At 36.8% G+C, this 12,263-nt stretch overlaps 1 protein-coding gene across 1 annotated transcript; it reads right to left on the bottom strand.

The window, feature by feature from the left end:
• Nucleotides 1–10,335: 10,335 nt before the first annotated feature.
• LOC145159977 (dof zinc finger protein DOF5.7-like) lies at nucleotides 10,336–11,929 on the bottom strand. Its single transcript, XM_079079034.1, has one exon. It carries the CDS (start codon nucleotides 11,644–11,646, stop codon nucleotides 10,558–10,560), a length of 1,089 nt encoding a protein of 362 aa, XP_078935160.1. The 5' UTR covers nucleotides 11,647–11,929; the 3' UTR covers nucleotides 10,336–10,557.
• Between the last annotated feature and the right edge of the window lie 334 nt (nucleotides 11,930–12,263).

Genomic DNA, 12,263 nt, shown 5'->3' with positions numbered 1-12,263 from the left:
CCATGTCATGGGCTTTCTAGTAATTAACTTAAGTTTGTTTATTTTAACAATTGGATTTATTTATTTCACGAGTTTATCTTTTATGTTTGGGATGATGATTGAGTCCAATTAAGTTTCTTTTTTGTTTGCTATAAGCATCGTATTGTACCAGACTTATCTTTTTATGCATTAAAAAGTATTGGAGTTTATTTCTTGTGGAGTCAACATGTGGCTCGAATACAAGTTATACAAACTGATGCTTACCAATTGGTATCAGAGCAACGATTCTGACAACGATACTGTTCAGCGAAATTATTGTTCACATGACACTGTTCACGACGTCATTGTTCATCGAAAAGTCCAATTAAGTTTCTTTTTTGTTTGCTATAAGCATCGTATTGTACCAGACTTTTCTTTTTATGCATTAAAAAGTATTGAAGTTTATTTCTTGTGGAGTCAACCTGCGGCTCGAATACAAGTTATACAAACTGATGCTTACCAATTGGTATCAGAGCAACGATTCTGACAACGATACTGTTCAGCGAAATTATTGTTCACGTGACACTGTTCACCGGAACACTGTTCACGACGTCATTGTTCATCGAAAAGTATTGTTCATGTAACACTATCTTTATAGTTTTTTTATTGGTTCGTTTCAATAATTTTTGGGAGATGTCAAAAAAACCCTCAAGTTTTCAGGTTTTTGTCGGTTTTACCCAAAGTTAAATTTTATGTCCGTTTTTACCCTTACATTTTCCAAAAAATGTTCGGTTTTACCCTTTTACCGATGATAGCAGGTTTTCCAGGTTACCATTATATTAAATTTGCAAAAAAACCCTTAAGTTTATAGTTTTTTTACGCTTTTACCCTTAAGTTTTTAATTTTTTTATACTTTTACCCTATGTATTTTTTTTCATATTATACGTATTCATGCAAATCGTATTTATATACGAAAAAATATCTAATTAAATATTGTATATATATATATATATATATATATGTGTGTGTGTGTGTGTGTGTGTGTTTGCAGTGTTATACCATTTAAAAAATAAACTAATATATTTAGAATTATGAATACATATTTTATAGATATAGTTTTTAGAAGTATAAATACATATTTTTATATTTTTAGAAATATTAATTTGTATATATACTTCTAAAAATATATTTATACTTTTAAAAAAACATATATCAAAATACATATTTACACTTCTAAAAATATATGTATATACTTATATAAACGTAAAAATAAATATTTGTACTTCTAAAATACATATTAGCATTTCTAATATATATATATATATATATATATATATATATATATATATATATATATATATACACACACACACACACACACGTTTATAATTGAACAAGTTGATTTATTGATATGTATATTTTTAAATACATAAAAATACGTATTTGTAGTTATAAAAACATATTAATTTGTTTTTTTTTTACATTTTAAACGGTTCATCCAGAAAAAATACATATATATATATATATATATATATATATATATATATATATATATATATATATATATACAAACACACACACACAGACACATAAAGCAGTAACATTAAAAAAAATGTAAATATAATATTTAATTAATTTTTTATCGTATATAAATATGATTTTTTTGAATGAATACGTATAATATGAAAAAAAAATAGATAGAGTAAAAGTATAAAAAAGTTAAAAACTTAATGGTAAAGGCGTAAAAAAACTATAAACTTAAGGGTTTTTTTTGCGAATTTAATATAATTGTAACCTGCAAAACCTGCTATCACCGGTAAAAGGGTAAAAACGAACATTTTTTGGAAAATGTAAGGGTAAAAACGGACATAAAATTCAACTTTGGGCAAAACCGACAAAAACCTGAAAACTTGAGGGTTTTTATGACATTAACCCTAGTTTTTTTATTGGTTCGTTTCAATAGTTTTTGGGAGATGTCAACAAAGCTTAATAATACCGATTGCATTGTAATGCTTGAGTCTAATGTATCCATGATGAGAGAGGAAGTAGAAAGCCATCCGGTGGAGGTGGCGATGCAACTTCAGGAGATTTTGGAGTCGATCAAGGACCTTAAGGTCGAACGGGACAAAAAGAAAAAAGAAGAAGAAGAAAGAGTTTGATAGTGAGAGAGAGTCGTCAGATAGTGATGATGACAAATCTAGGGGTTTTGGGTGATCACATAGGTTATGGTTTTCTCAATGGAAAGAACATGGACTCGTTACGTGATTCCCGAAAAATCAAGATGCTTGTCTTTTCAGGGGAAGATGCATATGGATAGATTTATCGGGTCGAGAGGTACTTTGAAGTACAGAGGATCAGCAAGAAGGATCGATTGAGGGCAACAGGTTTGTAACGCTGTGTTCCGAATCGTTTCCTAATATGGGGCGGTGACCCAAAGATCGGGTAGCATCAGGCTTGGGGCCTCTGAAGGAATGAGATTTAGACCCATTTCGGTGTGGGTGATGTCGTGTGGATGATATGAGAGTGCGATTTGTGTTTTGGAGCCAAGGGGCATTTCAGTAAAGTGTCAGTTCGGACTTTAGTGGAAATTAGATTTTTATTCCCGAAGTTTTGAGGCTAGTATGAGTTGATAGAAGTGTAGAGCTTCTCGTTACCTCTTTGTGGATATAAGGATCGTCGGAAACGACCTTATAACGAAGAAGTTATGGCATTCAAAAGATTTAGGGTTTAAGACTAACCCTTGTACGCGAGGCGTACTAGGGAGGATGGTCGTGACTCTTAAGGGGAGTATGCTAAGCGTAATGGGAGTACGCTGGGCGTACTCCAGATTCATGCAAACCCTAATTTATGGTCTTGGACCCTATTTAAGCTCCTTATCTCTTCACCAAACCCTAATACCTTCAGCCTCCATCCCTTTTTAACCCTAGATTCGAACCTTGAGTGCATTTTGATGATTTTGAGCTTGGAAAGTGATTTATGGGTGTTTTATGGTGAAGAAGAAGAAAAGGAACACTTGGAGGAGTGGCTTGAGCTTGTAGATCCAGGAGTATCTTCCCATTTGCAAGCTTTCTATGGTAAAAAGCTTATACCTTAATGATCATTTTGTTTGGATCTACTTTGTGGTGTTTCTTTGGTATTTTTGGAGTCCCTTGAAGTAAAGGTGAGCTTTTGATTTACTCCAGAAGTAGTGGATGATAGATATAAGCTCCAATAAGGTCCCTTATTCATAAAAATGGAAACTTTATGGGAGTTATTGGTCCATGCAAGTATTAAGACCCTTATTAAGTTCCCTTTTAAGTGTTGAGTCCCATTAAGGCTTGTATGTGAGTAAAGTTGGTAACACTATTGGTTAAGACCTTGTCTAGGGACCAGATTTATGTTTGGGCCATCTTGGCTTAACCCATTAAGAGCTAAATGTGGGTTTTGGACTTATCACGAGTATGCTGGGCGTACGAGGAGGTACACTCATCGTAATGTTGGGTTATACATCAGGCGTTTGTACTTTGAGCATCATGGTCGAGTACGCGGGGCGTACGTCTCGAGTACGCTGGGCGTACTCCCCAGTTCAACAATATTGGGCCTTTTTGAGTTTGGGCCTTGTTGGGTCATTAGGCTTCTGTTTTCGGGCCATGGTTATGCTGAGGACTTTCTTGGTAATGGTCCCATGGGAGTTTTTAGGCCCAATTAGGAAGTTGGGCCATATTAGGCTTGGGTTGCCATCTTGAGCTTTTTGTGTAATTAGGCTGGGCCTTGGTTTTGGGCCAAATGAGAAAAGGGTAAACATCAGAGGCTGAAATCGTGTGCTCATCTGGAATAGCTACTCTTAAAGTTCGATCCAAAGACTCACGTGGAACACTAAAGCCTCTATTTAAAGATGTCGACACACACGGCCGACTCGCACCCGAGTTGAAAAGCACTAAAGCAGGTACAAAATTCAGAAGAAACGTACCTAAAAAAATCACAAATAAGCATGCATCAAGTAAAATAACATAAAAATAAAGGAACACATACCAGCAATGACATTCGATGTCACCCTGGCCTCCTCTGTTGTCAACTGAAAAGATCTCCTTCAGGACTTCGAGGGCCTTGAACTTCCCTTGACGACCATCAATAATGTGTAGGGTTGCAGGAGCAGGAGTATGAACTGGCCTCAATGTAAGTAGTGGAAAATCAATCCCGATCTGATTGCAGCTGAAACAAAAACAAACAAGGAGACCCAATTGACAACCCCTCGCAAAGTGTCCCTCATTTCCACACTTGTAGCACACCGTCCCTGTTCGACAGGGATCCTCATGACCCTTACTGCACTTTCTGCAAGTGCATCCCCTCTAACCTCCTGATCTTGAATCAGTAGGCTTGAACCACTTAGTTGCCGACTGCGACTGCACTGACCTCCTGTCTCTCCGCTGTGTCTCCACCTCAACCTCTCTCACCTGTGTCTCCAGCTCAAGCTCTCCTCCTCCTGGAATTGGTCTGCAGCTCAGCCAATATCCGATATTAGGTGTTCATCACAAACTCTCGGATATCCTTCTTGAGTATGCTCAAGAATTGGGTCATCCATACCTGCTCCGATGATGCATACTCAGGGCAGAAACATGGCCCTCTCGTGAAACATCCTGGTGATCTCTGTTACTGTATTTGTCGTTTTTCTGAGCGACATGAACTCATGGGCTAGTCGATCCCTCTCCATCAAAGGCACAAACTCATCTCAGAACATCTCAATAAATTGATCCCAAGTTACAGCGGACCGTTCCGCTGGAGAATAATCTGATGTCACAAAATTCAACCAATCCTTCGCTCCCAGGTGAAGAAGGTTCATCATGAAATGAACCTTCAGGTTCTCCGGACATGAACAAGTGTAAAAGCATCCCTGAAAATTAGAGACCCATATCATAGCAGCAATCGGGTCCTTGAACCCGTTAAACTCAAAAGGCTTCGTATTGTTGAAATCCCGACACAACATCGAATCACCCCCATATGGTCTAGAAACAGCAACAAATGCAGTGGCTGCGGCAACAGCAGTCTCAGTGACGACATCATAGCGCTTGTCAAACAACTCAATCATAGAGGTCTTCATAAACCCACACATCTCTGGAATAGTCTCCCTGATTGTCGTGGCCACCTCAATGGCAACGATCTTATAGATCTCATCATCACTGGTACCCGACCTCACCGAGTCGCTGGAGGCTGAACCTCGGGTAGTCATTACCATACCGAAACACACAAGGAAAAGTTCAAAACCAGACTAAATCATACACATACATAATATACACTCATACAAGTTCCTTAGTACCCAGGGTTCTTCCCGGATCGCGTACAAATCCTATGCTTTCAGTAGTACGGGCTCATACTACCTTCCACACCTATCTATAGTTGATTCAGGCGGTCTTCCCAAGGTCATAAATCACTTCTCGCTCTATTCTAGGTGTATACACACACACCTATGGATCACTAGAACCACCCCTAAGCACCTATATACTCGTCCTAGGTTCATCCCCGACCACCGCCCCGCTCCGCAAGAGCCTTCGCTAAACTCGCCAATCGCTTCATGTGTACCAACTGTACATAATCTAGGACTCGATAGACGGTCGAATAAATGATTCTACCTCAAATCCACAATCAGACAAGGAACATGAATTTAGGCCAAACCATGCATTCTAAGGCTATAAATTCCTAACTATACACAACCACAAAGTATACACACAAAGCAAATAATAACCTTAGTTTCAACCCTAACAAAGCAACACAAGTAATCTCTAAGGAAAATACATCATAATTCAGGCAACTCTATTACGCACTTCCTGAGGGACCCTTAGCCTATCTATAACATTCATTTCTATCAATTCATATGATAACTCAAATACAACAAACACATGTATGGGTAATTTGGGAGATCACTTTCGAGCTCTGGCTAATTGTACACATTGCTTCCTCCTTTTTGCTTCTTTGAAATTCTTTACTGTTTAAAAGGTTTTTATTAAAATTTTTCTCAGATCCTAGTTTGAGTATGGAATCCTACGAGTGTTCATCCAAATCCCTCAAACCAGGGCTCTGATACCAACTTGTAACATCCCATTTTCAAAACAAAATTTTCATTTTTTTAATTAAGGATAAAATATTTCTCTCAAAAACCAAGTCAAGAAAACACAAATATCAAATACAATCATCCCAAAATATCAGAGCATCAAAACATATGGAATCACAAAATCTACATGTGGATGTGTATAATCAAGCCTTGGCCTTACCGCGATCATCTGAAGTACCTGAAATACAATATATCAACAACTGTAAGCACAAAGCTTAGTGATTTCTCCCAAAATACCACATACAACATATATAACAACACATAGCTATATAGGTTTGTATCAATCACGATTCTATAATGACTTCGAGCCCAGATCAGCTCCACCGGGACCGTATCAACCCTGAGTCTATAGTGACTCCGAGCCCAGATCGACTCCATGCATACAACATATAATCTTACCAACAATAGTCATATAGGCACATGCATAAACGACACCTAGTGTCTTATAGTATAGTGAGAGGATTCACCTCGAAGATAGCAACTAAAACACAACAGATCTCACATGATGAAGACTGGTACTATGAATCACCTATTCAAAAATAAGGAAGTACCCACTTAGTCTACACTCCATAACCCCTGATTGACTAAGAGCCAACCATGGTCGCAGTCAATGGTTAAATTCAACTTTGACAGGTCTCTACGTTATGGCCACCCATAGTCTACGTCGCGGGCACTCCAAGACAAAACAGTCGGGCAACCAGTCGATTCCCATGTTGTGGCCACCATCGGCCACGCCGCGACAATGTCCATGCGAAAAAGGTTGCAGAAACACCAGTCGCCACGCAGTGACAATAGGTAGCCACACCGTAAACACTGGGCACCAACAACTTAATGGATTAAGTTGTTATTCCTCAATCACAAAAGCTCCAAAGCTCAGATCTAGATCCTCTCAAGGTCTTGATGAATAAAGTTTCCAATCCATTAATACATCTTATTAAGACAAGATCTCAAATTCTATGTTCTTGATGACAACAGGAAGGCATGGACTCACTCAACAAGCCATGCAAGCCAACTTTCAAACCAACTCTAAGGTCAAGAAGCTAACTATGCACTCAAGGGTTCAGGAGTTCACTGAAACTCCAAGAACAAGGAGATTTGGGACCAAAACCTCATAAAATGACCTAGAACTAGATCTAGAGAAACAATAAGCAAGGTAGAGACTTTTTACCTCCAATGAGTCTGAAATGAGATGAAGATGATGGATCTAAGTTGAAACTACACTCACAAGCAATAACAAGGGCTCTTTCTTCCTTCAACCTTCACAAGAATGGAGCTTAAGCACTCAAAACACACAAATGGAGGCTAGGGTTTGGACATGGTTCGTTTTTAGAGGGTGCAAGCTGTCAAATGAGGCAACACTAGGAGTTAGTGCCCTTAAATAGGGCACCAATCCCGTAATTAGGGGTTTAGGCCCAAAACGGCTACCACGCCGCGACAAACATAACGTCGCGTCGTGGCCAGGAAAAAGCTCATAAATGAATGCCTGGAAAGAGGACGTTACAATTTTGGACCATTTTTTTTGGAACTTTTAAAAATATTTTAGTGACGGATTGGAAATATCTGTTACTAAAAACTGAAAATGTCTGTCTGTAGGAAAAAGTCAAAACTTGTCAATCTAGATTACATTGGGAATTGTGAGATCCGTCGTAAATGGTTAAAGGTGGTCAAATCTTATTCTTCGGATATCCTTAGAAATGGACAAAGATTGTCAAACCTGATCCTTCGTAAATCCGTTGGAAATGGTCAAAGTGGTCAACATGGACTCATCAGATATGGTCAAACCGGGCCTGTTTGTGAGCTATGTGTAATTAAGTCGCCGGTAAAATTCCTACAAAATAATCGACGGAATCCGTCACCGATGATCCACAAAACTTTTTATGATAGATGAAATTCCGTTGGAAATAGTCCGCAAAACTTTTTATGATAGATGAAATTCCGTTGGAAATAGTCCGCAAAACTTTTTATGATAGATGAAATTCCGTTGGAAATAGCCTTTGGAAATAGTTCTTTTTCTAGTGGTGTTAAATGAGATGTGATAAGTGGATCACAAACATTACCTATATGGATTAATTTTTGTTTTCTTTGTTTTGTTTTTATTGTTTTGTTTTGTTTTGTTTTTTTTTTTAAATTCTTGGTGTGTTCTCGTTCTCCATGTATTTAATTTAGTGTATCGCTTTATATATGTGAACCGAGACGAATTTTGTTGTTTCGGAAAATAGGTACATGGCCTCGAAATCGTACACTTATGTGCATCTTAAGAAATCCGACCCTTATCAAACTGAGCACCGAAGGTAATCTAACTACTTATATTTTGCATGCAAAGTCATGAACTTCTCGCAGGTTGTGAAATGTGACAGCTCAACACCATACACACACCAAATATATATGATGAGCTGTTTTAATCTTGGCCAACCAAAATTCTCCTATTCCAGCCACTCCATCACGTTAATCACGCAGCAGCACCACCCTCTTTCTCTCTCGATTCTAAAAAGTTTCAGTAAATTACGCCGGCAGCCCTAGAAAGAGACAGTTTTTGATGATTACTTATTGACATTTTTGAGGTTTGGTAGTAACACACTAATACTCATTTCAAGATCACATCATACAAAATCATGACCTAGTTCATATAGTTGGTGGAGAATTAAACCGACAACCTAAGATAAATTGATCAACAAAAATACGAAAAGTTTTATATATCTGTTCATCTGGGTTTACAATTTAAAGATATATGCTTCGAATCTCACATTTGTATATTATACAACAATGTATACGTATTGTCATGGATGTGTAACTGTGTAAGTGCATCGTAGTGCAGAACCCTAAACATACATAGCTGTGTACGTATTATATACAGTGTATTTTGGACGGAGGTGGATTTTACAGAAAACTCCAAGGAATCAAACAGAATGTGTTTAAGGTTTGGGAGACAAGTAATTAAAAGACATTAAAGCAAGAAGGTTCTAACAGCTAGCTAGCTCCTTAACTCGATGAACATTAGTTTTGGTCTGATCAGGGCTTCTGTCAAAGCAGTCATTGACATATACGTACGTATATATAGCTAATTAAAGAGCTTCAATTCCTAAATACTGGGTTATTAATTAACTTTATCCATACAAACACACTGAAGCATGTTGAGTTGTGACAGAGGTGAGGGATGGGGGTTTACTTTTGAGTCAGGTGGATGCAGAAGAAGGGCGTAGGAGCTAAGAAAAAAGATGGGTGGGTTGGGTACGTTACGTAGCTCTTGTTATGTTTCATAAAAGCATCAACTGCGAAGACTGAGTGTTGCAGTTACTGGATTGAGAAGACACTCTGAGTGAGACTAGTTCTGAAACACTAAAACGATTCCATTATAACACATGCATGCTGTACCAATTCATGCATCGTCTTTTTAAATTAATCCCTAATCCTACCTCTACACACATCCCGATACATATAACTCTATTTTTATACCAAGGATACTCATTGTCTTTTAAGATAAATAGTAAATACATTGTAAATATTTGATCATTTAAACTATATATATCAAGTTACATATCACATTTCTTTTGCAAATTAACCCGATTACTTAAGGGTTTACATTTATTTTGAATGTATATCCGTATTAACAAAAAAAAAAAAAACCAAGACAAAACAAATAAAACTTTTTGTCCTTTCTTTAGTAAAAAGACAATGGACAAAAACGTACGAAAGTCTGAAATCATGGTATTAGAAGTTAATTGATAAAAGAAAGGAACCATTATCATACATTTGCATATACAAAAGTTAATCCTCCTTCTCAAAATGAACAATTCCTTCTTTTGGATGGTCGGTGGCTACAAGATAAATGTATATCTTCTTATGAAAGTTTAAATTAAAATTTATTGATGGTCTAAGAGCATCCACACTGTAGAGTTAAAAGAGTTGAAAGATGAGATGACAAACATTGTTATTTAATGAATTAAACTCTATTATTGTAAGATACTATTTTGTTGTTCAATGAATTTGAATTTTAATGTTATTGAAATCTTCAATAAGAATAATGAAAGTTTTTTAACTTTTAGATAAATATTTAAATATGTTTCATTGAACTTTATAAAGTTCAATGTATTATGGAAAAATATTGATAGAATTGTATGAATTATGAAATATATAATAATAGATGATTAACAATAATTTTGGTTCATAACATTTTTTTAACATTTTGATAGAAATTTAATCAATTGATAGACAGATACTTTTACTTAAATTATATAACTACAACATTACATTATTTTAATACGAGAACAGACTCTAACATAAGCAATTAGTAATTAGTAATTAGAAAGCATACATATTAAAAATTTGTAATTAAATACGGATACACTTAAAACAATGAAAATAACATAAGTTCAATTATACAAAGAACTTGATGATCATCCTCATCTTACTTGGTTAAAATTTAAAAACCAACATATAAAAAGAAAAAGGAAAATAGGCTACCTTAATTAATATAGTGTTGTTCTCTTTGTCTGTGAATCTTCAAATGCTACGTACTATGGAATTGAGCTGTACTGCTTCAAGGTATTCCAATCTTCAATTCCATTCCAGTTGTTTATGCTTCCACTTTGATCATTCCCTGCGCTGTTGCTACCTGTTGGAGTTGCGTGATTCACATTAGCTGGTGCATAACTGTCGTCAAAGAACCATTCCGTCGCCAAACCACCACCACCATTGCCATGACCAGTGTCTTTTCTCGAATCACCATCTATAGAAGACTGTGATGCCTTTGAAATCTCAAGGTTCTGAAACAAAATGGGTTGTAATTTCTGAGCATGTGGTTCAAGAAAACCTTGTTTTCTCTGCTGTTGCTGACCGTTCTCTCCGCCACCACCTCTGCCGCCACCACCATCGCCACCAAACAACATAGTCAGTCTTTGTTGCTGCAGCTTCCAATGCAAATCTTGGTTTATAGAACTTAAAGATTCTATGGAAGAAGCAAGACCAGTATTATGAAGAAGATTGTTAGTTGTGCCCATAGTTTCATGAAAATTTGCTAACCCTCCTCCACTTTGATTATGCTGTTGTTGTTGTTGATGATGATGATGTCCTTGTTTCATCGTAATGTGAGATGATGAAAGCGCGAAATTAAACCCTAATGGATCAAGATTTACAAAGGAAGGATTAACTGTGTCGCCATACGAAGAAGAGAAATGGTTAGTGGTTGTAACTCTAGGAGGAAAGTTTATCCCGGAATCCATGGCAGAAAGACCATAAAATTTCATCCCTCCGATATCCGAAGACGAGCCTTTGGAGGAAGGCTCCCCTATAAAAAACCTCGAGGAACAAGATTTTGTCTTCTTGTTCTTTCTACAACTGCCCCCTATGGGAACGTTTCTAAGAGCCCCACCTTTAGTCCAGTATCTTCTACAGGCCTTGCAAAAGTGTCTAGGCTGAGCGAGGTTATAGTTGTTGTAATAGCAGAACTTCGTGTTGGGTGAATCACATCTTGGGCACTTCAGGTTTTGTTCTGGTGCCCTTAACGATGATGTTTTCTTCCCACCATTTCCACCACCACCGCCACCACCCGTGCTTTGACTTTCATCTTTGTTAGCCTGTTTTGATGGTATGTTGTGAGACAACATAGAGATTGATCAATGGTGCATATATGATAGGGAACACTAATAGCAATTTATGAGAGAAAGAGAGAAGCTATAGCTAGGGATGTGGGTAGTTTGAGTTCCCTGTGGAAGAGGTAAAGATGCACTCAATTGAATGGACTCATGAATGATTTTGAAAGATGGAAGGGGGTTGCAGATGGGTTCTTGTGAACTTCATCAAGGAGTCCGAGGCTTCTAATTCTATTTACTTCTAAAAAGTTTATCTATGGTGTTTTTTGAAGGGTTAGATGTGAAGGAATGGACTTATGGAAGAGTATGGATGCAAAACAGGCACATGGTGATCAACTGAGAAATGAAGGCACACCAGACAAGCGATTGGTAATTAATTAACAAAAGAATGTGATTGTTTTAGTACGATATTAGAATAAAAAAGTATTGTTTTTCAATAAAAATGTGAATAGAAATTAGGAGATAGAAATTATAAAAGAAAAAGGATAGTACCATAAAGTTATGTAAAATAAAAAATAATATAAATTCTCGGCGAGTAATTAATAAATGGAGAAAGGGAAAAGGTGACAGGAATAAATAATTAACGAATTGGTTGCATGCATGAACATGATGCTATATGTACACTATATACC

Source organism: Lactuca virosa, chromosome 2, assembly GCF_052849685.1.
Source record: "Lactuca virosa cultivar CGN04683 chromosome 2, Lactuca_virosa_CGN04683_v6, whole genome shotgun sequence".
Lineage (NCBI taxonomy): Eukaryota > Viridiplantae > Streptophyta > Magnoliopsida > Asterales > Asteraceae > Lactuca > Lactuca virosa.
Note: the sequence above shows the minus strand (reverse complement) of the source record. Positions and strands in the feature narration are given on the sequence as shown.